We start from the raw sequence: 27,573 nt of genomic DNA on the forward strand, positions 1-27,573 counted from the left end.
CGCATGCGCTCTCGGTGCCCCCGGCGCGGCGCCAGAGGAGCAGGCGCAGTCCCGGTACCGGCAAGGTGGCCGGTGCTGCGCAGGCGTATTTGAGATCATTTCGGGAACGTTCTGTCTCGCAACAACCTTCCTCTGCAAGGGAAATCCTGTCAGGGTACGGGCCGCCCGCAGCCCCGGTCCTCCCCGCCCCGCCTCGCTGGCGCCCGGGCCTTTCCCCGTTACCGCCTCCTGCTGCAGCCCTCGTCCTTCTCCGCACAGCCCACCCCCTCTTCACAGCCGACCGCCCGGCCCCCCGCCGTCGGGCCGCGACCTCCCCCCCCCTCCCTGCCCCGGTCTCTTTTCCTAACCCCGAGCTCAGCCGCTTCCCGCTCGGAGAGCGCTGGGAGCCGGTCCTGCCCTGGGCTGCCCGCCTTCGCGGGGGCATGCGGCTCTGAGGGGGCAGCCCGGCGCCAGCCTCAAGCGTCTTCTCCGGAGCGGCGGATATGGGCCCCCCGCGGCGGGGGAGCGCCCCCCTCGCCTCTCTCCTCCCTGCCCTGGGCCCGCTGGGGTCGGCGGGCGCTGGCGGTGCCCGGGATCGAGCGGGAGCGGGCCCGTCTAGGTTAGAGTGGGGCAGGTGATGGTCCTTCCCTTGCTGAGGTGCCGGCCTCGCCTCTTGCAGCTGCCCGGAGTTTCTGCCCGTTGAGACAAGAGTTCTAGCTGTGGGAGCGCGAGAGCAGAACAGGCTGCTCCGAGCCACAGGAGAGGGCAGAAGGGACTGCCAGGAAGATCTTCATCCCCGCAGCGCTGCTGCTAGAGTTAGAGAGAAACCTGCTGCCTCTCCTCTCTGTTTCTTTTGATCTCCTGGAGAGGAGAGGTGAGTTGTTGTCTTTCCGTCTTGTCATGCTGTAGCAGCAGAGAAAATAGGCTATGGCTTGCAAGCTGCAGAACTTGTTCCGGATGGCTTCAAGCCCCAGCTGACCGCTTGGTTTGTTTTACTTGAGAGTCAGCCCTGTGAAAAGGCCCGCTGATGGAGAGGAGAAAGAGATTAGCACCGTGTTAACTGCGCGGTTCTCTCTCCTTTGCTGCAGTGCCCACTTTCACCGCTGTCTCCTGCTCTGCCTGCTCCTGTTTTCAGCATGGTAAAGAAGAATACTATCCCTGATGGGTAAGTATCTCTCAGATTAAGCAAGAGGCAGGAGCGGGCACAGTCCTGCACAGAGAAGGGGCTCTGACTGCCCTAGGTGCTTTCTTGCCACATGTATCTTCGCCACCTACAGCAAGGTAAGGTAGGTATCTTCTCCAAGACAGGAACAACTCAGCCCTTCATCCCCCAGGTGAGTATGATGCTCCAGCCTGTCTGTGAACACCTCTCCTTCAGCAGCCAAACACACTCCCTTCTTCCTAACCTTCTTACCCCCAGGTGTATGCTTACTGGGGAAATGGGACAGTAGTCCATTCTTCTGACTACTCAGATGTTTGCTACCAGGAGTGGAGGAAGAGCTGATAAGATGGGAGCAGGTGGTTGCATGCATGTGGTCAAGGAATATTTTCATGGAGTCAAGTCCAGAAACATCCTGCATTTTTGTTTTTAACCAGAGGACAACAAAAATTTTTATAGGCAAAAATAATTTTAAAACCCAAATGCACTATACATGCTTTCCGATGATTTGATTGGGAGTGCATATGGGGACTACAGAATGGTATCACTTAAAACAGATACAGATCTATTCTTCAGCTCTACTGGGGGCAAAAAAAAAAAGAGGAAATCCCAAGTTTAGAAGCTTAACCTATGTGTTACTGCTGATATCAGTACAAACTTCTTAGATAGGAGGGTGTGCTGAGATACAAAGGCACTCTACTGGGACAGTAACTTGCAGTTTGTACGTTATCCTTGTTTTACAGGAAGTGTTAAATAAGTTTATTAGGAACATTATTAGGAGGAGCAATAGAATGCAAAAAGCATGTTTTCCTGCAAAATACATTGGCCTAAAAGCTATAAACAAGATGAAAATATTTAAAAAATAACTTAAAGAAACTGAACTTTTTTTCCATAGTTGACAAATTCAGGGATTGAAATTGGAGTACAATTCAAGAAAAGCTATTTAAGCATGTCTTTCTCTGAAAGTTTCTGTGAAATTTCAGTTTTCAATTGGACAAAATAGAACTAAAGTGGGCTAGGTTTGCAAGCAGTAATGCAGAAAGCCTGAAAGAATAACTGTCTTCCTTGGTTTCTTCATACTTGGAAATTGTTACTAAAACGTTGAAAGTCAGGTGCTTATTTTTCCCTTCTTGTTCCCTCTTGCATTTGAACTGGAGCAGCTTTCAGGCTACATGCATTCCTTTAATAAGGAAGACACAGTGGACTGTACTTTTGGTTTCTGTGATTGGAAACTCATACCTGTGTATCTTTCAAGGACAGAAACATCTACTGTGAACTAACTAGTTATAAAGCTAGTATTATGATCTGACAAAGCTCATGATAACTGAAGTGCTTTCAGCTTCTCCAGATATTTAACTTTTTGATACTATTAACAAATCAGGCTAGACATCTGCAGTATTGGGTTTTTGGAAGTAAGGAGTTTAAGGAATTGTCAGTCTCCCAATCTCATGCAGCAGTATATTGATGTCATCCTTGTGCTAGCACAGCATGTTGTAGTTCTTTTAGTACACCAGAAAAAACCAGCAGTGAACCCTGGAAGAGGACTTAAGAAAAACTAATTTTAACTTAGGTGAACCTGCATATGCAATTTACTGGCCCTGGAAATAGTTGTTGGCAGAAGTGAGATTGTGGTTCACTGTAGCATAAGGACCACGTTGTAGCATGCTAGGGAAGTACAACCTTAATCATATCACAGTGTTGTAATAGCAATAAATCTAACAGTGACTGTTCTGGTTTTTGCAACACTGCAAGAGAAACACTGTAGTAGATAAAGTCATGCTACATATAGATGTTTTTTAAGATTGTCTTTCTATTACTGCTTCAATTCTTTATACCGTTCTTAATAGTTTTAGTTCAAATTCCATGATGCTAATGAAAGCTATATAATAAATTTGAGGTTTCAGTTAGGCTAGAAGTACCTAGCAATAGTGCAACTAAAGAAGAAACGGTTCATTTTTTTTTACTGATCAGCTAATTAGTATCATCTTTCACAGTACCATGTCTGCAGCATAATTAAAGTTGCCATTACGTAAGGGTTGTGCTATAGCACTGCGCAACCTTGCTAGGTATCAGCACTCTGAGTGTATTCAGCACCTAAAGTAATATTGAAGTGGTATTAATTGCCAATGTTGCCACTGGATCTGCACTGCCAGTTTTGTACCTTGTTCTTCTTGGCCCGTTCTTGTTCTTATGTCCCTGTCACTCAGCCCTAGCCCAGAATATTTGATCTGATGCTATTTACACAGTCTTTGCTCCATCAGTAAAAGGAGGAGGTGGACTTGTAGTAAAGACTTCCTGTATTCCTTCACAGCAAAAAGCATTTCTCCCTTTTCCCGGTAATGTCCATTGCAGTCTCAGTTCTAGGAAGTAGTGCCGGAGAAGTAACTGTAACAAAGTGAGACATCAGTATAAGAGGGACTGAAGTAATGCCTTGCACTGCCATTCCCACTATGGAGTCAAGTTCTGGTTCTTCATGGTGTCTGAAATGGTATACTCCTTCAGTAGCTGTATACTATGAAGTCTTAGTGGAGAACCAGGAAGTAAAAAGAATTCAAGTTACATAACGAAGTCATAGAATACTATGATGTTTTTACAGTTTTATACATGTTTGTGTTTCGGTATCCAAAATCCTGCTGTGGATGTAATTTCATAAACTCAGATTCTGTTCTGAAAAGCATCTGCAGAAATGTCACTTTCTTGTATGTGTCCCTTAACATGTACTGAAAAATACCAGGACTGAGGTCTTTTTATTATAGGGACAAAGCTGAATTATTTCTGCCTATGCACCATAAACATACTTGTTTAACTGAATTGTTCCTGTGCAGATGTAAAAGCATCAGCTTTTTCATTTAGACAGGAATGTTAAAGACCATGGCATAACTGATTGTGCATGTTCAAGGGTGGATGGAAGAGAAGGGTTACTATAAGGTGAGAGTTTATTTGTAAAGTAAAAGTCTTTCATACCATCATGCATAGAGCGTTTTCATTGAAAAATTTGGGATGGAGAGAAATTACTTCTTATATCTGAGTAATGATAACATTGCTATAAGAGTTGAAGTTACAATATACCACAAGAAATACAAAGCTATGCAGTTATTTATTGACATGGTAAGGAAACTTTTCTCCCATGCTTTACATCCACACTACTTTTTTACAAGTTGTGACTTACTTGTATCCCACTTACAGGGGTTGAAGAAAGGCAAAGTTAGAAATCTGTGTAGTAACAGATGATTAAGAGCTATATTCCGTCCCTTCCACTTTTGACCTGTTCAGTGTGTGTTCTGTCTTGACAGCGTGTCATGGTCTTTGTACAGCTATCTTTTCTTCAACAGAATAGTTGTATGTCTGTAGAGGTATGGAAACCACTTGGAAAATAAAGCTCTGTGTGTATCATGAAGTATCAGTAGCCAAAAAAAAAAGAGGTTCCAAGTAGTATTTTCTAAATGATCTTGCTACAGCTGACAGTATTTCAAACTTGAGTTTCTCTACAGTTACAATAATTATCTTTTTTGAGTGTTTTGGAATTCACTTTCCCAGGTAAGTTCTAAACTTACAACTGCTTCATAATCATAGGTGCTCATGAGGGGCTCCAGAATTGTAGAAACCCTTGATTTGTTAAGCATAGCTTCAGATATTGCTCTCTGAACTTACTTCTCCACCCAGTGTAGCTTTTGAGTAATGTATACCTATTTACACAGTTTTACTAACATGGATTTTTAACTATTGCATGAAAGATGTTCTCCATGAATATCTGAAGTTCAGTACTAGTTTCTTTTACTCAGGAATACTGGATCACATTATTGCTGAACTGAATGTTACATACTTGGAAATGTAAGATAAGAGAGCTTACTTGCTTTTATACTTAAGATTTTTTTCCTGTCAAAAATACCATAATTACTCTGTAAAGGTATTACCGTATAGACATTTTAGTGATTTTTTTAGCATATATTAATGTAAACATCAGTTTCATCGGTGTTCTAAAGTGGGTTTAGGCTTCAGAAAGACCAATGAGTTCTAACTGTTTGCCATAAAGAACTTGTAGGTTATCTGTTGACAGTTTGCTGTGCTCTATATATGTATAGAACTTTATCACTGAGATCTGACAAACTAAAGACATGAAACTTCCAAATTATTTCCAATTTGGTGGCTCCATCACATTGTACCTATCAATTATTTAATAACTTCCTTGTCGAGCTTGCCATTAAAAATGTATGTAATGTCTTTATGTGAAACATACTGATTTTTCTCTTAAAAAAAATCACAGAAGAAAATAAATACTAAGATATCCATTTGTTTAAATGGTTGAGTATGAATTACATACAGCTGCATGTTTCATCTGCTTCAGTTAAAAATTTTAGTACCACTAGCTGTGGTACACACAGTTTTGGCATGCTTTAGTTTAACATTTCTGTTAAGGGGATATAGTAGCTATAATTTCCAATATATTTTTCTAAGTTTTAGAACTGATTCATAGCAAGATACTTTGACAACTACAAATTATGTTCATGTCAAATGAATGAAGTTTTCTTAACTATATTTCAAAGTTGTGTTGAATAATTACAGATAGAACTGGTATGTACAATCTGTGCTGTGTTTTGCAGTTCATTGATGTGTAGTTTTGTATGTTTAAAAACTTACATAAACATCTTTGCTGTCATTTATTTTTAGGGGGTTTTCAATAGCAAGATTTATGCAAAATATAGCTATTTAAATGTTCTTTGCTTGGATTATTACCTTGTTGTTCAACATGCTTTTGAGCTTAACTAAAGAGGCTTCATCATGAATAGTAAATTTTGCCTTACTCAAATTTACTGTAAGCTTGTCTTTATCGTAGGCATTTCTATACTGTCTTCTGTTATCCCACTTGAAGGTGGAGGCTGCTATGCATGCCCTGTTGATGATATTCAGTTGATTGGTCTTGAAGCTGATCGTTATTTTAAAGTATTTTTCTAACTTTTTTTTGCTGTTTGGTTTTGAACAGAGGCCATTTCACTGGTTGCTGCTGTTACAAAGCATATTGCTGCTAAATTCTTGTGTTAATCTAGATCACATATCTTGTAAACTCTTATGAGAATGCATGAAGCTAGTTTCTTTTCTGTTGTTCCACTGAATATAACTGAAATTTTTAGATTAATGAAAAAGACAATTAAGCATGCTTGCTTTTCATTTAAATAAAATGTATAAGCAGAGATATATATTTCCATGTAAACTAGACTTAAAAACCTCTTAACAGATCAGGTAACTAGAGTCTGTTGTATCAGTAATAGTTGTATTTATTTAACTGGAAACCATTCAAGACCAGAGAAATTTCAGAGGGAAAGGAGAATGATATTTTTAGTTTGCTTTTAATACTTTTTCTCAACCAAGAGGTGATTCCTGTTTAGAATAGCAGGCAAAATTCTGCCTGTATGTTAAAATTGATGATAGTTGGGAAGTGGTGAGGACAAAACATGATAGCAAAGTGGGAACTGCAGTAGCTAAATAGTTAAATAATTGTTGTATAACTAAATAGTTAGTTTTGTTGACTTTCAGGCCTTGATCTGCCTGTAGTCCATGGATTGTTTACCTGTTCAAAAACTTAGAAAAATAAAGCTTTAATTGAAAATTTATCATATGTGCACAATATGTCACTTTTTTTTAAAGTGCTCTTTTCTCTGTTACTTTTCTATTTGAATATGCAAATTCGGGGGGGTTCGTGGCTTTGGATAGTTTACAGTTCAGACAAATTTTAATTAACATTTGGCCATAAAAGCCTATCATAGCTATTTTGATGCAAACTTAAGAGTTTGATTTGCAGATTTTTGCAGTTCTTTTTACACACTTGAGATTCTGAAGGAGGCTTGTTTTGTGAAAGGACCAGAAATACCACAGATTTAAAGGTGATAGTTTGCTTTAATGTATGCTGACCTGGATTGTCTGCAGTTTGACAACCACTGTGTTTTGTACAGAAGTTCTCAGGCTTCAATTTCTTCCTGCGTATGTCGTCTTCTGACTATTAATTGTGTTGGGAAGCTGCAGCGTTTCTCTGAATTTACATGATTGCATTTTAGATTCTTATCACAACAACTTTCTAATGTGAATGCCATTGGTTCTATGGCCAGAGCTATTACCTCTGTGCTGCAAATGCCTAGATTTATTTCTAGGCATAGAAATCAATGTCATGTCTGTGTCTCAGTAAGATATCCTTGTCTCTTTCAGGAAACTTCTGCCATCTTTTCAGCTACTTCTTGTCCAGCTTGTTTGTCACCCAAGCCTCTGTTACCTTTTAGTCATTGGTACAGGAAAGATGATGGTGCTGTCTTGTGAGAACACCTTTGACTCCTGGCTTTCTTCCTTCCATTTATGTTCAAGCAGGACACACATCAAGTGTCACAGTTTTCATTCATACTTGTTAAAATGTTTGTTTATGTCTTTGCTCCTGTGACACCTGTTTATGTGACCAGCTGCAGCTCACTTGTCTTTGGCCATTTCTGCCTTTATCTAGATGACTTCTGAAGAGTTTTACTTTCTTTAGTCCCCATCACCTATAAATTCCCAGCCATATTCCGTTGTTGATAACAGAACAAATTTGAGTTAATTTCTTTAGCCAATCTTTGCTTAATTTCAGTCTGCTGGTTTTGAGATAATTTTTAGTTGTGCAGAAGGATGCTGCAATTTCTTTGTTTAAATACCATTTTAAAGATAACATTGAACATATACCCTTTATATTTTTTGATGAAGAGTGCCTTCTGCTCATTTTCTACCATAGAACTGTCAGCAGCTTTTGTTTCTTGCTGATTTTGCAGGTAGTTTTTTTCTAGGAGGATTTAAACAGAGTTAAATACAGGAGAATAAAAGCACAAGTTTATTAAGGTCTGATAACAAACTGTGTAATCCTGGTGCATTGCTCTGTCAATCCCAAGTTCAGAATTTTTACAAAGCCTTTTTTACATTGCTAATGAAAAGATAAGATTTTTAAGCCTTTTTTGATCATTTCTTATTGGTTTTTAATTGCTCACATTTTTGATAATCATGGTGGATTTCCACTCATAGTTTTCCAAGAGGAAGCAGGTTAAAAAAGATCTGAATTTCTGATTTATGACATCTTTTAAATTGTCTTACTACATAAGGTAGTTGGTCTTTTGCAGTTGGGATTTTTTACTCCTGCCTTCCTTCAGAATGTTTCTAAACATGTATATGTGAGTATGGCTGGCTGTCAGATTAAATCCTACTTTTGTAAAGCATTGTGTAGATTTTATTGATAGAAGTAATACCAAAGAGTAATTGAACTAGGTTGAAGAACAAATACTGTATCCTTGTTTGCTTTATCTCTATGACAGCATCTCAGCATCTGCTGCACTAGTTTCTGTATCTGTAAGTACAGCTGATTTTCTAATCCTGTTTGGAAGTTTCAGAGCAAAAGCAGGAAGAGTATCTCCTTGTTTTAAATAGACACATAATTTCCAGGTTTATTAAAATTAGCAAGAGGCAGGAGCTGATGTTAAACCTGACTGTCATTAATTTTAACAATAGTTCAGATTAAATATACATCTAAATAAGGTTCACCACATTTAGTACCATTCTCAGATGAAGTGAATGAGATAAAATGAAATCATGCACAGGACATATTTCACAGTTTTTCTGTAGACTTCGTTTAATTTTATTTTATTTTGACTGAACACTGCTGGTAACTAAGATGTTTCATTATGTGTGGTTTTTGTTAGCTTTGGTAGTATTCTCAGTCCATTTACACCATGATCTTAATCGATTAATATACAACTTCTCTATCGTAAACCAGAATAAATGGAACATAGTCTCAGATTTTTGTTTTCATGTTTTACAACTGACATACAATTAGCAGAGTCCAAAGTTCACAAACTTGAAAATTCTCTTAGCAAAACTTGCCAAGTTAGAACACTTTTATTCTATGATACACAATATGTAATTTCTTGATCAGTGTTTTTCAAACTACGGTGACTCAGAAGGTGCTTTATTTTTTTCCTTGTGTGCAACTATGCTAAGCTAAGGGAATATATGAAGTAGGAGACTGGTTTTGTTCGGTCTTTACAATTATGAGGTACAAAGTTCCTGCAATAATTTGGAATTTAATAAAAGATTTTACTGCAACCATCTCTCAGTAATCTAATCTCTAGCTTGCCCTTATACTTTCTCACCTCCTACTGTCTTCTACGTGATAGCTGTTTGCAGCAGCCTTCCTAATGATGAGTTATTATTACTCCTTGGCTATTTCATTTGTTATTGATTAAACTAAGCATCTGTATGTCTATATTGTGAGCCTCAATCTTTTCTTTAAGTCATGACAAAGACAAAAAGGGCAAGTTAGTGGTAAAGACATCGATGTACTAGATTGTTACATAATTTGTTAGTATCAATTATGCTTCAGGTCACCATGCTGAAAATGTTTCCTTTGTTACTTCCAAGCATCTGTGAATGGTAATATTTATATACTATGATAAGTATCATTATGGATATTTAATTGAGAGTTTTGCCAGCCAACATCTAGTTTTTGTTGTGGTCCCATATGGGAATTGTTATCAAAGCAAAATACTGAGTGGTTAGAATTATTTTAAAATAGGGTATTCCATTTATTTCATAAATAATGTGGTTTTATGAAAATCAGAAGGGAATCTAGAAGCTGTTGGAAGCTCCCTTTAAAGGGAGAGATTAATTTAAACATTAATTCCAAAAACTTAAATGAATTGACACCATTGTAAAAGAATCTTATTAAAATCTTTTGTATTTTAATCATTGAGGTACTAGCTGAAAATGCAAAAAGACTATGGAGATTTTAAGTCATCTAGCTGCCTCTTCTGAGGTCATAGAGATAAGTTGTCCTCACAAGAGGAGAAGAAATAAAAGTGCTAAATTTAGTAAGTTAACTCTTTGAAGATAAAATTGATCTGCCAATTAACTTGTTTTCAGATAAAGCTTTTCATAATTTTTAAAAAAACTGAAATCTCTGAGATGTGATGCATCAAGATTTTTTTCAGTACAGTGTAGAATTTGTGAATACCCGTTCTTTCTGGTTTTGGAGTTACTAGTGTTTTTAAGTGTTGTAACAAATCTTCATTCATATCAGTAGATGATTTTTGCCAAGTTTTAGTGTGATGGAATATTCTCTGTATTTTTCAAAGTACCAACAGAGAGTACAGTCAAGAGTGTTTCTTTGAAAAAGCAGCATATTACGAAGTAAACACATTCCTAAAATCTAGAAACTGTATTTTTAATGAAAGTAAACTTCGCATTACATTGTCGATTAAATGATTGATGCGAACATATGATTTTTAATGGTGTTTGTTTCAGCTAAGTCGAAAAATTTTACCAACTACAAAAGTACTTTTCTACCTGTTGAACCTTACCCATCTGCTTTGATTTATATTGGTGCTACTTGTTTGTAAATGCTGTCCTACCATTTTGAGGGGAGGAATTTTTTGGAAGTTGGAAGAAGGAAGGAAGGAAAAAGACTGTTTCCAAATGTCCTGATGATACCTTGAAACCACTTCATAGAATAATTGTAGGGTTGGGGATAAATTTTACTTTAGAATGACAGTGATGGTGTGGTGCACATTATCTTTAAGAAGTATTTTCTTTGTGGTGATCCTCTATAAAGAAGAAAGATTAATTTTATTATGGCTCCTGACTTTAGACTTGAAAACAAAAATGTCTTTATGTAAGCTGTGTAGTGTGCTAAACAAGCTTCTGCACTGATCAGTGCTGTAGCAATATTCTGCTGGTGTTCTTCCAGCATCTTAGGCAACTCCCTGTTTCTTTTATCCCAAAGTAATGCTGACATATTAATTTTATTCAAATACATAATAACAAAATTTTATAGTTAGCCTAAAAATATCTTAGTTTCTTGGTGAAACAGGCAAATTACTAATGGAAGATGGATTTTAAAAAAGATTTTACTTACGTATCAGGATTTAATTGGTCATTTTTTCAAACTGGTGCACATCAGTTGCAATCGCTTCTGTCGTCAAGGAATTTTAGGAACTATTGGATCCTGCTGTTTGGAAATCTAACTCTTAATATAATATGCTAGTAGCTGTATGGCTCATCATAGGAAAAAAGATAACTGTAAACCTTTCTGCTTGGAGTTTGATATAACTATATTTAAACTATGTGATATGGCACTAGATTTGCCTGATATTTGTAAGATACTTCACATAGTTCAAAATAACTGTTAGTATAATTTTAAAGGAGCATAATTTTATGTGCTTTGTTTCACCAAAGTTTTAATCCGAAGAGGAAATTATTATTTTTTTGTTGAAGTTTTACATGATGCTGCAGATGTCTTCTGTTGAATTATGTAATTTGAAAATATTTTAAAATAAATATTTGTTTCAATACAGATGGCGGAGTTTGACACCAGTTGGGCAGCCTATACCAGGAACCAGATTTATTGCATTCAAAGTACCTTTAAAAGGGGTATGTATAAAAAGTAACTACAGATTGGCTCTATAAGATACAGTGCAAAAAATAATGAAGAATAGCATGAATATTCATACAAACTTCAGAAGTTTTATGAAAAAATAATTTATTCAGATTTTGCCTTTCCAGTCATCTACTAGTAGCTTTTTTACATAATATTCTGTATCTTTTCTCTTTCTTTTAAAACTTGTATTTGGTGTTACTCTTTTTATTTATGTTTTAAAAATCATAAAATCTCTAACGTGATCACTATTAAGTGGCTTAAATTCATTATATTATATAACATCTTTTCATGACTATTGTCAGAAAATCATATGGAAGGGGTTATGGTATGAGTAACATCTAGGCAATTTAAGTCAAAATGTAATTTTATGGAAATCAATCACTCATTAAAGGATACCAGCCACTGCAGTACTTCTAAAATTATAGATTCAGATTACTAATTTCATAAGCAAAAAGCTTCAGTGATCTGGAGGAATTCAATATATTTATAAAAGAAGTCTTCATATATTTCTTTTATTAATGTGTTAGTTCTTCCTTTAGGTCCTTACTAACATGGAGTGCCATCTTAATCTATTCTACTGAGTCAGATCTTTTAATTCTTTGTGACAATGCAAAATGGGGAGGCTATCTTCTTTAGGCTCTTCAGTTCTTTGGTAGATTGATGCATAGGGTAATTATGGGCAAATTAGGCCAAGCAGGGCAAATTTGCCCTTCTGTATAACACAAATATTGTATAAATTAACTCTTACAAGTCCTTGCTTCAGATACACAGGAAGTAAAAGTTTCTGAGCTCATCTAAAGTTCAGTGACTAGACATAACCTTGGCAATTCTGTCTAAGCAGTTGTCTACAGATTGTGCTATAGTATTCATATACAAAAGATTTGCATCTTCAGGTATAGTAGTGGCCATCGTGTTTTCAGTCACCATCCGGTTTGCTTTTGTCAGCAATGACTGAAGTGGAATGCTTGTAGAGTTTGCTTCCTGCAGCTGCTTTTGCAGCTTTAGTATGATGGTTTGGTTCCTTTGACACCAAGGTTCTCGGGTGTGACATTGGTCATGCTCTCCGTGGTACTGACAGATTCCACAATAGTCATGTCTCGTTCTACCAAGACTGCCAGTGAACAGAATTAGCAGTGAATACAAAATTCAGTAGATTTATAATTAGCTTCCTTGCTATTGGGATATTTGAGAGAGGATTTTTTGTATCATCAGCTCCCGTAATTCCACTTGAGTTAGCAATGATTTTTTGCATAGATGCACTATTCTGTGCTGGTTTTGTTTGTTTAGCATGTCATTTTCTAGTTCCCTGTCACTCCATTGTTGAGGAAGATACTTTGTTGCTAACTTTACTCTTTCCTTGTAACTCCTGTGATTATACGGAGCTCCACCAGAGATCATAAAAAGGGCAGACTTTGTCAGTGAACCTTTCCAGCAGCCTCACAAGTAGGTAGTCTACCTCAGTGTGTTGCTCACTTTCAGTTCTGCTGATCTCGTTGGGGCATAGATCCCAGTTCTGGGACCCTGTCTTTGAACTTGTACAGATATAATGTCTGGTACCCAAGAAAGCAAAATCTGTTAACATTTCTGTCCCTCCAGTTTGTTCAGTCTCAACTGTGCAAGATACAGAAATGACAAGTCTGCCAGAGACTGTGCTTGAAGCTCATGGAGTTTGTGGCAGAATACATATAAAATGCATAACTGTGGTGTCTTTGCAAAGATGGTGGAGGTCAGTAAATCTGTCCAGAAATGCTGGAGACCTAATTGGCCATAGTCTGTCAGAAGTCCTGTTATTAGATTTGTGGAACAGGCCTCTTAAATATACAGGAGTTTCTTTCTTTGCTGCCTATTAGGAAACTGATGATAGGTGACCTCACCCAAAGGAAGAAAACATATTTTCAGTATTTCAAAACTCAAGGGTTATTGTTTTAGCAGAAGATGTACTGCTAGTAAAGGCTTCAAAATTATGGGTTTACTTGCAAGGATTTCCTGTCCTTTCAGATGATCATTATAATGCTAAGAGTAACATCGTAGTATAGTAAGGACTGGGCAAGTTCTTTCCCATGCCATTAGAAGGATTTTAGAATTGATAACAGATTTCTTACATTGTCAAAGCCCAATTAAACACATAAAATATGAATACTCCGCAAGAGTTTTTCAGAAAATCCTGAAAAGTCTTTCAAAACAGTGTTTTGTAACACATTTAACTGTTTACTCAGTCAAGTAATATTTTTGAAAATTGTATTCCACCTCAGTTTGTGTGATTTTTATATAGCAATAGGAAAAATTCTTTAACATTCTACCATAGACCTTTTGCAGGTTCACTGTTGTCACCTCAAAGTTAGTAAGTTCAGTTTCAGATTTTACTAAAAGTCACTGCTGAATAATGGCAAGATAAGTGACTTGTGTTCATTTTGCTTGAACCTCAACAACCTCCACTGTTTTTTAGTATTGCACCAGTATCTGAAATATATAGGACTGAATACTTCTATATGCTTTCTACCCTACTCTTTTTTAGGACTGAATACTTCTATATGCTTTCTACCCTACTCTTTTTATCTCAAGCTTCCTAATCATTTATCGGCTTTGATAGAACTGTCCTGCTGTTTATTCTTTAATTTGGTTTCCTGTCTGTGTTTCCAGACTCGAGATAAGTGCTTGCTAGCATCTTAGATTATAATCCACACAGTCAAAAGAAGGATTGGTTAGTTACACTATAGCATCTGTGGTTCTAAGAGGTATGTGGTCTGTGGCTGCCTTCCTTTCCATTAGGTCTAAGTTCAGTCTGCTTGAATTTCTTGTTGACAAAGGAACTGAGCAGTGGTTGAGGTTGCTGCATCTTTTGCCACTGTCTTTATTGGTTGTGGCTGAGCCTGTGTCAAAAAGCTCTCACAATGGATATGCACTATTCGGGGAAAATCCAGTCTTGTGTATATGAGGCATTTTCATAGCTAGAGTGAAGAATGCATTTCAAAAAACACAGCTACAATAGGGTGAAATTTTTTCCTGCTGTTTCTGTAAAATGAAATTAATTATTCATCACCCACCAACATGTAGCTTTCTCAGTCGCCGTATTTTAGTCTTCTTTAATATTTCCCCGTGCTAAATGACATGCACGTACACTCTGCCAAGAGATGAAGCAGGGATAAAAATGTCTGCAAAACATTTGTGGGGAGTAAGTTAAAACCTTTAGAAGAAATGAACTCCTGTGTCACAACTTCTAATGTTTTATGTGAAATACACTGTTAATTTTGTGTTACTGTGCAAGACAAAGTATGTTTGGGGGAAAGTGAATTGTGGTGTTTCACTTTTTGCTGATGTCTAGTTACTAAAAATCAGTGTATTTATGCCACATTTTGCAGGATTTTTGTGTCTATCAAATTAGTGCTTCTTTTAGTAAAGTTTTTTAACACTATACAAAGTGGAAATTCTCACACATTTTCTTGCATTTTCATCTGGATAGAATACACAACAAATTCTTGCTTTCTTTTTATTTGGTTCCTTTTATTCATATAATACGTGGATGTGGTTCTGATACTGTAAACATTCCCTTTTGAATACTGATGTCTCCTAGTCCTAATTAAAACCACTGAGTATTACAAATGTCTTGTTATTAGAACGTAAAAAGAAAATCTTTCTTTTCCATTTTCATTGTAGGCAATTAACCAGAGGCTTACGCCAACCCAGAAGTTTACACCAAAAGACTTAATTGCTGCAATGAAAGCCCTAAATGTGGAGCTTGGATTAGTTATTGATTTAACATACACCACACGATACTATGAAGTTAAGGTAATATGAGCATGTAACAAAATAAAATAATTTGTGCAATCTTTGTGTTAAAGTATTTACACATTTGCTTACCTTGAATTGGAACAGACAAGTAAGCCATCTGGACTTATTTTGTGTCTCCAATAGAAACTAAATGTTTTATCACAAAGGAAATAATTCCTCCCAGCTAGTTTCATTTGTGGCTTATTTGTATTATGGTAACTCAGAGTAATGGATAAAGACTGCAGTGCCGGGCACCACAGAAAGGGAGCAGAAAACTTAGTCTGTGTCCTGAAGACATTCTCATTTATTTCTGATGTCTTTTTTTTACTGATCTTCAGTAGATTCCACTAAGAAACTGTAGTTTTTAAACTACTTCATCAGTTTCCAACTTTTACCAGTATGGTCTAAAGAATTTTGATTAATCAGTCTCCTTTTGATAAGCAGAATAAATAGCAGTATTATAACTGAATGCTAATCTTTAAATATATGTGGGCTGTAAGCTTTGAGGGGGTGAATATGTGAGTATATATATGATTGTGAGTGGGAGGGACAAATATTGCTAATAATTGGGTTAAAATTGAATTACAAGAATCTGCTCTCTTTACATAATGTGCTGCCTTAATAGGGATAAGTAAGTCTTTTGTAGAAACTGTTCTTTGAGATCAGGTCTTTAAAGTGGAAATGTAAATGGTAGTTTCTGAGAGTGTATCTCTATAGAATTATGTCAAGATTGTTTTCAATTTCTACTCAGGATTTGAGCTACTGTTTCACATTGGCATTATGTTAGGTTAAGGTTGCTTAAGGTTAACTCTTCTTAAGGTTTTTCATTGAAGCAAGACTTCAATAATTATTACCATTTTCTTTTCCTTCTTGTTAGGATTTACCAAAGAGTGTGCAGTATAAGAAACTTTATACTGTTGGTCTTGAAGTTCCCGATAATGCTACTATCCTACAGTTCAAAAAATGGGTCAGAAAATTCCTGTGGGAGAATGCAGGAAATGGTACGTATCGGCGTCTTAGGCTGTAAAAACCCAAAAATATTATTTCAATACTAACTGTATCATTTATTGATTTCATTAGGTATTTACGACACCAGGGATCTCAGACTTTCCATAGCACTTTGACTTTACTATCTTAAGATACATTATGTAAACCACTAGTTATCTTTTTTTTGCATTCAAAACATGCCTTTTTCAAAAAAAGCTAGTAACTTAAATGCCCTTTGTAATAGTATTATATTTGCATTATGTGTCAAATAACTGTCAAAGACTTTAATCTGTCTGACCCAAATTGTCTACCATCAGCTTAGTGTTGTGGCGGCCAGCCCTTTATGGATGTTCTAAATAACACAGTATTTCTCTGATGGCACTGGGCACCGATACATATGAGCAACTTAAGTCCATTTAGTCTGATGTAGCAGTTTCTTGATTGATGAGTCCATTATTACCGTCATATCCTAGCAATTCTGAGAAATCATATTCCAGACACAGTGTCAATGTTTCTAGAGTGTGGCTCTGCTGCTGTTTTAGTGTTTATACAATAGTACCATTCTTGCTGAGATGACATAACGTGCTTTTTGCAGAAATAAATGCATGTGTTTTGCCACAGCCTGTTTGCAGCTTTTACCTTCTCACTTTTTTTGCTAGTGATTCTTCGTAGGCAGGAGGACCACTCTTTCAAGCTTTTCATGCTATTTGCTGTGGTTACTTCGGCATTTTCTGTGGGAAAGTAGTGATATTAATTTCCCAAGTGCATACAGTTCTTGTATAGCATAACTGTGGTTTTGCTGTGGATGGTCAACTCTGTTTTGTGAGAGAGCTCTTACCTAAATCTCAGGTATGAGAGCCTGAATTAGAAGCGCTGGGAAAACTAAAAGGTCTAAGAAGCAACTTTTGTCCTGCTCAGGAAGTTAGTGTGTAAGGTCTTCCTTGGTTCTTATTTGGCTTAGGGAGATTAGTTGGAGATTATTAGTTTACTTCTGGGTTTGATCTAGTGATTTTTTGTGTGACAAAGAATAGTCTGTATTTGAATCTAAATATTTCTGATTCTCAGAATTGAGAGAATCAATTGCTAATTTGTTGCTGGATGAAGACCTGCAGTTCCAGCTAGTAAGACCATTTTGGCAGGGTTTATGTAACTTCAGAGTTGGGAGAACTTTTGTTTTTATGCTTACTAACTTGTTGTAACTTGCCCTCTTGTTTTAGATTATCTCTAAAATTTCTCAAGATTCTTCTTGCAGATAATTTTTGGGATGGTGGGGTTTTTGGTGTCTGAATTGTTAGGACACCAACCTATAACAAGCTCAGATGGCAATGCAACTGTCCTGATCAGTGGCAAACAGTTATGTTTTATCTCATTGAAAAATTCATCAAAGTCCCATTTCAAAGACCATCTGTCACTACTTTGTCTCTGCCACAACTTCGTTCTTGTGATGATTAAAGTTTTTCTTCTAAAATCTAGCCTAAAACTCTCAATCAGTTAATATATACATTTATATTATGCCAACTTTGCCCTGAAGTATTGTTGTTCTCCATTCCCGTTACTATAGTCAGCGCCACAGATTTGATTTTACACACTAAATAAGACAAGCTTCCAAGGTCCCTTCTCATAAACTTCTTCTGTGACCGTCATAGTAGCCCTTTCTATACATATATTGATTTGATTTTTTTTTTCCATTAAATATGAGTAAATAGAATTGTGTGGGATAGTCTGGATGAGGTTTTATTAGTCTTGCACAACCATATTAGTGTTTCTCTACTACTGTTGGAAGCACCTCATTTGAAACACCCTAGTAATAGTAAGTTATTCTGCTTTTTAGCCTTTAGCTGATAGTATAACCTTTCCAATAAAGACAAGATTTCTTTAGACATTACAACGGCATCTTTTCTACATGTATTTCATACTCCTAGACACTAGGGACATTATGTGTACTTTCTCCTTTTTGTAAGTTTTATAAGAATCTGTAAGTTCCTAAGTTTTAGATTTTCTTGTTTAGATTTGCTTTCAAAATCATATTTTATTCTTTTTTCTCCTGTTACTGCAGTTCTGGTTGAGGCCAGCTGCTCTACCTATCATCACTCCTCTTTCTTTTTTCCGACATTCTGCAGAGTTAATCTCAGTCTTTGCAAGTTTGGAAACAGTGGGCTAACTGCTGCTAGAGATCCAGCATGAAGAGGACAGAGTCGGGATGTGTCTGTTCTTTTACAGGCGTGACAGTATAATTTTGTAAACAGCAAGAATTGTTTATCATTACTTAGCTAGAAAAGCACAATGCTTTTTTTTTGTCTTCACTAATTTTTTAGTAATTTCACTTTCTGAACTATGAAAACTGTTTTCCTTTTAATAGAGAAACTCATTGGCGTTCACTGTACTAATGGAATTAATAGAACTGGCTACCTAATATGCAGGTAAGGGTTGTATAAAACCAGAAATCATTGTTCATAAAATATAGTGTCCTTATATTCTGTAATCCCTTTGGGACAATAATATAATAATGTTTTTCTTTAGATATCTTATAGATGTTGAAGGCTGGGATCCAGAGGCTGCAATTCAAGGTATTTACACAGTTTGAATTAAGGCACATGGCAGGTTGTAATTCATGTTTCCTACAATTATATTCACAAATACTACAATTCTGTTTTAGTATTTTTAGAGTTATTTCATGTGCTGGCTTCCATAGAACATTTTATCTGACTGCTGATTATATGTCAGGCAAGACTTGAGCATTAGCAGATTGATAGTGTACAAGTATGTTCCAACTGCTTAAAATCTCTTCTTTATTTTCATTTGCTTTGAAGGGTTTCCAGTCAAAAGTTGCTACCACTACTAGTTTCAGTTGATTAAAAAAAAATACATATGCTGCAATGATGACAGCTTGCTAAAATATTTAATAGCAACTTAGAATTGTTTCAAATTCAGCATCTCATGGTGAACAGAAACTTACTTTTCACATTTTTGTGACTCAGTTTGAGCACATTTCTTTAGACTTACCTTTTTTCTTTAGCTTTTGGTGACGCTAGAGGTCATCGCATGGATGGTCTTGTCTATCTCACAGATCTCAGAACACAACCAATGAGAAGGTAAACAAATGCTTTTAGTTGTATGCTTAAGATTTTCCAGTCTGTCTACTGGTATTTTTATATAAGTTCACTTCCAGTTATAAGCCAAAATTGTACCCTATTAAACCTTTAATATGCAACTACACATATATTGTAAGGCTTCTGATATGAATAACATGAAGTGCAGAAAACTTCATTCGTCTTTTGAATTTATGTGGTTCAAAAGATTTTTTTAATCTGACAACTGCTATTGAGCATTCGTGTGGTTTTATCATACTATGACAAGTGTATTGATTCTGTATTCTCACATTATAAGCTGAAATATCTGCAAAGATATCTTTGTAAGCTCTGTGATCTGCCTGCTGTTGTTGGCATGGTAGAACCAGATATTTAAAAAAAAAAAAAAAGTAGAACAGTAAAACAGGAATAAAAAGGCATGGGAAAGTAGAAGATTGTTCTCAATTCCTCTGTTCATAGTAGTTGTATCCCTGCTATGTTCAATGTTATGCTTATCATATTCACCTAAGGATAACTAACTTTTAGATATTCCTAAGTTATTTGTGCCAGTGATACCTTGAAGCAGTAAATTGATTCTAAAATTAATACCTGATTCGTGTCTTTTTAGTTTATTTGAATGCCCTTTGTTTTACTGCTATCATTATTTTACAGTCTGTGCGTGATTTAGTCCCATGTCAGATTTTGAATAGGCATGGTGCTTGTCTCCATATCCTTTAGGATGTTGTTTCAAGCTTATGAAGTTTAGGTATTCTTTTTGCTTTCCCTGCAGCCCTTCCCCACATGAATTTACAAGATTAAAATCTGCTAACTTATGAATGTCTGCAAATTTAACTTGGCATACAAAGATATCTGTCATTCTGAACTGAAGAACTTTAATGTTTTTTTTTTCTCTCTCAGTAGTATGTTTTAAAAAAGGAAGCTTATGTGAGATGTTTTTATTCTTCTTAGTAACCTTGGAATGGATGTATGGGATTCAGATGAAGATACTGTTCCGCCACCACATGCAGTGGAAGGACCTGTAGAGCGGTTCCCAAATGAAGATTTTCAGGGGTAATAGGCTGAAACCTGGAATTAAAAGCCAAGAAAACCACAGGAGGGAAAGACAATTGTTTCTTTTTGAAAATACTATAGATACTCTAATTAAAAAGAGATTTTATGAATATAGCCTACTCATGCAAAATATTTACAGAATTGGATAAACAGTGGAAAGATAAGGGAAAGAAAGGGATGTGTGCTATTAGAAGTCCCTAAGTAATTAGTTTACATGGAAAAAACATGGGAAAAAAAAGGTTTACTTTACCTGTCCTTCTCTATTATTCTTCAGTAATCTGCAGTTATTTTTAATTAATTTGGAATCAGAAGTTTGGCCTATTTAACAAGCGCTATAGAATTACAATTGAATGTTTGTCACAGCTTCTACTATGACATTGAAAGTTTTGTTATCTTACAGTTTGGATTCTTAGTAGCTTTGATACATTTGCAATGTCTTTCATATCAATTCATGGTTAAAAAAACCCTGTTCTCATTAGTGACTTGTAGCATTTATAAATATGATGTTCTATTTAAGACAAAAACTTCTTTACAGGTCTGGGAAAAGATTAAGAATTTATGATGACCACTCTCACAGTGATTTGCAAGGACAGATACAATTGAGAGATTTTGATTTCATTAATAAGGGACCTGGACAAAGACGAAGACAATTTCATGACCATCAGACTCAGGATGATTTAAGAGCACCAGTGCAGATGAGAAATTGGGACTACAATAGGGGACCAGGACAGAGGCGAAGACCCTTTCCTGATCACGAGTTTTATGATGATTATCAAGAAGACATGCAGCTGAAGGACCTAGACTTCAATAACAAGGGACCTGGGCAAAGGTTGAGACCTTTTCATGGACACCAGTTTCATGATGATTTACAGGCAGAGAGACAACCAAGGGACATTGAATTTAACAGAGGCCGTGGACAAAGGCAGAGATCTTTTCCTGACCATCCGTCTCATAATGATTTGCAGGAAGGCAGACAGTCAAAGGATTTTGATTTTGGTAGCAGGGGCCGTGGCCAGAGCCGAAGACCATTCCATGACCACCAATCTCGTGAAGAATTTCAGACTCAGATGCAGTTGAAAGAGTTAGATTGTGTCAGCAAAGGTCCTGGCCAAAGACTAAGATCTTTCCATGACTATCAGTCACGTGATGACTTACAGCCACAGAGGCAAATGGGAGATTTTGAATTTGTTAATAGGGGCCGTGGGCAGAGGTTGAGACCTTTCAATGATCACCAGCCTCGCAATGACTTGCAAACGGAGATGCAACTAAAAGACTATGATAATAAAGGTCCTGGACAAAGACGCAGACCTTTTCATGACCATCAGTCTTACGATGACTTACAGGAACAGACTCAGTTAAAAGATTTTGATTATGTTAATAAAGGGCATGGACAAAGGCCAAGGCCTTTTCATGATCATCCAGGTCATGATGACTTGCCACGTCAATGGTGTGCAGACAGGTAAAGCATCTTTGAGCTGTAAGACCAGAATTAGAGAACAAAAGTATAAACCTCAGCACTTTTAAATTAAATTTCAAATTAATTATTTTTTTTAAAAATTGAAATCAGTTAATCATCCTTCTTAAATAATGTACAAATTATCAGTTAATTAACTTGTTTTTATTTTGACTTATGGAAGGGTTTGCTGTAGCTGGAGTGTTGCAGCTTTGAAAGACAATGTTTCCTGAATTATAAGGTTGTGCTTCTTTAAAGCTCATGCATTTCCTTGACCTCTTTACTGTCAGCTTGAAACAAAACTCTTTGTCCCCCTTTGTTTTGTATAGAAACTTGCATTTAAAAAGCAATCATCAAGACAGAAGAGGATATGAAATTTTATTTATGCCCTGAGCTAAACAGAGATAGACAGTAACACTACAAGGAAGTTGGACTTGCATTGGTTTATTCCATGAGTTGTTAATTTGTTAGAAATCCTTTTGTTTCTGAACTTGTATCATATTCTCCAAAATACATGTATCATTTATTAGTAAAACTATTGGATTCTGACATAATATTTCAAAATATTTTTAATATTTCAGAACATGTTTCAGATACTTGTCGGGCTAGTAAAGTTCAATTTCATTTCTTCCATTGCACAGCTGAAACAGAGGATATCATTACAATGAAGCATACCATTTTGAGGTGTTAAATAAATACAATTATGAGAGTTTTTATTAAAATTTATTAAAAGTAAAAAGATTTTTATCTTTTTTATCATTTGATAAATGCATATTTTTCAAAAGCTTACAACCATTGGTACTCTTCTTAACATGTGATTCTTTTGAATGTTTGCAGAAATCAATCTTTTTCATCTCATGAAAATGTACCAGAATCTCATTTCTCCTCATCTCCTTCACTTCACAGAGATTACGGGTCTGATAATGATGAATTTAACAGAATTTATAGGTAAATATCACATTTCATGTGTTCTTTTCTGACTTACCTTTACAATGTTACTCCCCCAGTTTCCCAGCTAAAAAATACAAATTAACTACACAGTATAATTGATGTTAATATTTTTGCTTAAATGCCATTTAAACCACTAAATCTGAACAGTAAGCAAATAATGTGACTAATTTTTGGTCCATCTGTATTGAGTTTGTGTGTGATTATGAAATGATTTGAGAATCCCCAATGTAAGTCATTGACATGACAAGCACAGTTCAAGCTAACATGCTGTAAAATATGAAAAGCTGTTGTCAATAAGCAAAAAAGCAAAATACAGATGCTGTATTTAACTCTTAACTGCTGTCTACAACAAGCTGATGAGTTTTGCTGTGAGAGATGGACAGACACTGAAACGGGTTGCACAGAGCAGCTGTGAAATCCCCATCCTTTGAAGTACTCAGAACTCAGCTAGATAGAGGCCCCGCAGAACTCATCTGATTAGACCTACTTTGAGCAGGTGGCCCTAGGTGCTTCTAGAGATGCTTTCCACTCTAAATTAGTCTTTGGTTCAGCGAGGGAGAAGGTTCTAAAATTACCAAGATTTTTCTGGATTGGCTTTATACACCACCTATTTTACAAAGTAAGTTACTTGAGAGTAAAGAGAACCCAATACAAAAAGTATATATCATATATGCATTTTGAGATCCTTCATTATCTTGTAGAAGAGTGATCCTCCTATTGCAGAAGAATAAATAATTGAAGTATTTGGAACTATGAATCCAAATTATATTACTGCCTCTTGAGACTATGTACTAGAGGGCTACTATTACATACTATTCACAAAAATGAAAACATGGGCTTAGGAACAAAAATGGTCCCTAGGTAAAGAAAGCCTCAATAAACAGGGAATTTTAATTAGAAACAACACTTGAAAAAAAAAAAATCTTCTAGTAAGATCACTTACTATAAAGAGCTGTGATTTGAATCATTAGAATTGAAACATTAATATAAACAAATATGCAACATACAGTAGAAAGCGTAAAAACAAGAATGAGGCTCTGAATTTTTTTCTCCCAACGGTACTCAAGTTTAATTTCTAATGGTGGCCACCAACACTAAATCAACAGTTTTTATTTCTAAGGATTTAATTGTTCATGTTTGTTCTTCTTACAGCAATCGATCAAATTGTCCTGAAGACAACAGGAGAATGCATCCCTCAAATGAATTTAACAGAGGAAAAAACAGATTCACACCATATTCTTCACGAACAATGCATCCATCTTCATCTGTACACCAAGAAGATAGTTCAGTAGACTATGAAAGAAAACCTTTTCAAGGTGAAACTACCAGAGAGATGGAACAAAGCAAAAGATTACCAGTTGTCACAGTTGATTACAATTATGGCCTGCCATTAGATTATGGACCTGAAGAGGAAGAGACAACACATTACGATTTACTTCCAAGAGACCGCTACAACTGGAACTGAATTAAAAGGATGTTTGCTCAGCTTAAGACTTACTTTTACCCACTTTACTTTGTTTGTGGACCAATTTTTTTTTTTTTAAACAAAGCAGGAAAATACAAATTTCAGTAGTAGAGAACTGGTCTCTGTCATAAGATTAGCTTCTACTGATGTTTGGTTCTTTAAATTTATTAGGGTGTATTTGTTAAGCGTAGTTGGAGACAAGGTCTCAGTACACATGGAATTAAAGTAGTCCTTCCTTTTAGTGAAATTGGAACCCTGTACCTTAAAACAACTGAGTTGAGTGACTGTAGTTGTGTTTTTTGTTTTTCATTTCTTTTAAATGTATGTAATTTCTGGATGCAAAAGTCAAAATAAAATATTGCACTATCAGGTAGACTAGCATTGAGATTATAGAAAAATATACTATGAAATGAATGAAGAAATGTCCACTTCATCCTTTAATTTGAAAGCAGCAGTTTGAATTATTTCTAACAATCTCTGCAGCATTGCAGTTGGATTCCAGATTTTCTGTACCATCAACTGAACTACCTAGTTGCACTCTTTTTTCATAGCAGAATTTTTCCCAGATTGCTAAGAACGTGGAAGCAAATGGAGGTTGAATACTCTGTCAAACTGGCTTTTCAGTAATCCGAATATCCCATCCTGACTGTGTATTTTGTCCTGGTCCCATAGGTTGTATATGTTTCAGAATAGCCTCAGCAACACATCCAGATGAGGTGGTTCACGTATCAGCTTACCTGTCTCACCTGGCCAGGGTCACCCATGCCTATGTACTTACACCTTGCTTGTCAGCCATATCTGTCTTACACTCCACTTCTGTTGTTTACTAGGTTCTTTTCACAGCACGACAGAGTAATGTAATCAGAACAGAAGAATAACCTCTTCAGGTAAGTTACTTTTAAGAGTCACGTATTGAAGAGTCTCCTCTGAACTGCCACTTCAGTGGGTCTCAGGAAGGAAGTACAACAAACTAACTAAATTCTTGCCAGCAGCTGCACAGTAGCAGCAATAGTTTATTTCTTAGTTCATAGGATAGAAATCTTAGTTCATAGGATAGAAAACAGTATTAATGTAATACTTAGGTAAATTTTTAAAAATTACATTTCTCATTATTATTTCAGTGTAATAAATCAGTATTTTAAAAGCCATCACAGTTAACAAGGATAAAGGTAGACCATGATATTAAAATAAACAAACGAATGCTAGATAATAAAGTCATGCAGTTAAACTGTCTCAAAAGCACCATAGCTGTAAAGTATAAAGCAAGAGAGTGTAGATACACACTGGAAAACCTGGGGGAAGGCAGTGTTCATAGCCAGAATCCACAGAGCTTTTTTGCCTTTTAGCTGCAGCATAAACCCCAGACTTCTGAATTCATGGTTCTATGACCATTAGGTGAGGACTGGATTTGAAAAGCATGGAACATCTGGCAATTCTGTTGTTTTTTAACACATGCACAAAGTTCCCAAAATTGAAAGATTCTGTGGATATAAATTCAAACTGCAAATGATTCATTGCCTTTGCAACTGGTAGAACAACTTTGGCTTTGTTCATTGTACAAAATAGTTTTCTCGTTTTCACAGCAGCTAGTCAATTGTATTTCCTATTAAATCTCTGATTGTGAGCCTCATTCATGGGGTCTTGGGAATGAAGCTCTCTAAACCAGTGGAACTGAGCGCTAAATGTTAAGAAAAGGCATTTGTTCCTTAACTTTTTTTTTTCTTGGGTTTGTTTTTTTTTTTAATGAGTAATGAGAATCTTTATCTAGGCTTATTTGGAGGCAAGGAAAATTTGCAACATGGGCTACTATATTGCCAGATTCTTTTTAAAAACAACAACAAAAAAACCCCTGGTATTCTTCAGCAGGGAGCTAAGAAGTGGGGACTGGTATTACAAGCATTTGTTTTGTCTTTTTTTTATACAGTGTATGCAGTATTCATGAAGTGAATAAAGAGCAAACATTCACCCTTCATATTTTTGTTCTGGGGTTTGAAATACAATTTTTAGGATTGCAGTGACCCTACAGTGAATCCTTTGTTACTTCAGGCTGGGGGTGCTGGGGCTCCCTGTGGAGCTGAGTAGCTGGTGCACGGGAGAGCTCAGCGCAGAGGGAAAGGTTGTAGAGGAGCTGGGGTCGGCACTAGCTGTTACCTGTCCTTGGGCCGTTCCTGCAGGACCCTTGCAGGGTTCAGATGCAGTCAGGCAGATGGTGTAATTCCTGTTAATAAACATCCCTTTCGTAACTGTTGGATTTATCTTTTCAAGCAAAATTAATAGACACAATGTTTCCACAAATGACTTTGAGATTACTATATGAAAACAGTCAAAGTTGGGTTTGATTATTTTTATTTTTTTTTTAGCTTTAGGATAAGGCTTTTCACCCTATTGTTCCTAATGGAATTATGTAGAGTTAAGCCTACATAATACATTACAAACTGTTACTGACATTTATCTCAAATTCCACAGCTGAGTCATCACTGCATATTTGCATCTGTAGTATTCAATTACTAATTGATCCACATGGTAGAGAATGAAATGAAATAAAATAAAATGCTTCTTGTTTTTTAGCCAAATATTGTATTACACTTGCACTCAAAAAAAAAAAAAACCACACAAAACAACTCCCAACACTTTTTCTGTTATTTATTTTACAGTTCTACAAAAATGTCATCAAATCTTCTTGGTCTTTTTTGTGTATGTTCTCAGCAAACCTAGAAACAGATGCTGTTCTGTCACAGAGCAATAAAAAAACAAGACTTGGATGAACAGTGTTGGTTTCCCACTGCCATGAGTGTGAAATTTTGAAGAAAAGTGTAAGGATACAGAAAATCCAGGGGCAGTACAAAATTATTTGATAGAGTTGTAAGAGTTTTAACACATACAACTATTGAACTCTGAACTCACAGAAGACTTCTTCTGTTGCTGTCCTGAAGTCACGATTTAATTGGAAGCCTGATCGTTACCCGGTGGTGAAGCCATGGGGCTAGCTTGCCCTGAGGTATGATGATACTGAGTTAGGAAATGTTGGGGTGGTTCCTGGAAAGTGCTGGGAGAAGGTTTGGATGAGCTCTATGCAGAAGGCTGATTCCCAGGAACGATTTGAGAAAAAGAGAGGTCAGTTCCAGCAGAACACAGGTATATGACTAAATTTACATGTAGAAACCTGCAGCTGTACAGCCAATTCAGTTTTGCATGTGAAGAATCGAGTTCAATCACTTAGCTAAAAAAGGGCTAGAA

At 36.3% G+C, this 27,573-nt stretch overlaps 1 protein-coding gene across 4 annotated transcripts; it reads left to right on the plus strand.

Annotated features, from left to right (window-relative positions):
• LOC121093724 lies at positions 1 to 26,952 on the plus strand. Of its 4 annotated transcripts, XM_040606492.1 has the most exons (13): positions 14 to 154; positions 659 to 853; positions 1,068 to 1,144; positions 11,491 to 11,566; positions 15,228 to 15,359; positions 16,219 to 16,342; positions 18,688 to 18,748; positions 18,849 to 18,895; positions 19,345 to 19,420; positions 20,366 to 20,467; positions 21,003 to 21,926; positions 22,758 to 22,868; positions 24,024 to 26,951. In XM_040606492.1, exons 3-13 carry the CDS (start codon positions 1,116 to 1,118, stop codon positions 24,334 to 24,336), a joined length of 1,995 nt encoding a protein of 664 aa, XP_040462426.1. In that variant the 5' UTR covers positions 14 to 154; positions 659 to 853; positions 1,068 to 1,115; the 3' UTR covers positions 24,337 to 26,951. The 4 variants fall into 4 exon arrangements, with proteins under 4 accessions (XP_040462427.1, XP_040462426.1, XP_040462429.1 ...); XM_040606493.1 differs by lacking the exon at positions 659 to 853 and having other exon boundaries at positions 1 to 154; positions 24,024 to 26,952; XM_040606496.1 differs by lacking the exon at positions 14 to 154 and having other exon boundaries at positions 810 to 853; positions 24,024 to 26,952.
• Positions 26,953 to 27,573: the final 621 nt, after the last annotated feature.

The sequence above is a fragment of the Falco naumanni genome, chromosome 9 (genome assembly GCF_017639655.2).
Source record: "Falco naumanni isolate bFalNau1 chromosome 9, bFalNau1.pat, whole genome shotgun sequence".
In the NCBI taxonomy this organism is placed as follows: domain Eukaryota; kingdom Metazoa; phylum Chordata; class Aves; order Falconiformes; family Falconidae; genus Falco; species Falco naumanni.

Bases quoted from the DNA above. Each gene is read 5' to 3' on its own strand.
- LOC121093724 (XM_040606493.1), top strand. From the start codon at position 1,116: ATGGTAAAGAAGAATACTATCCCTGATGG. The intron at 15,360-16,218 runs GTAATATGAGCA...CCTTCTTGTTAG, and splicing joins CACGATACTATGAAGTTAAG to GATTTACCAAAGAGTGTGCA. The intron at 18,896-19,344 runs GTATTTACACAG...TTTTTTCTTTAG, and splicing joins TCCAGAGGCTGCAATTCAAG to CTTTTGGTGACGCTAGAGGT.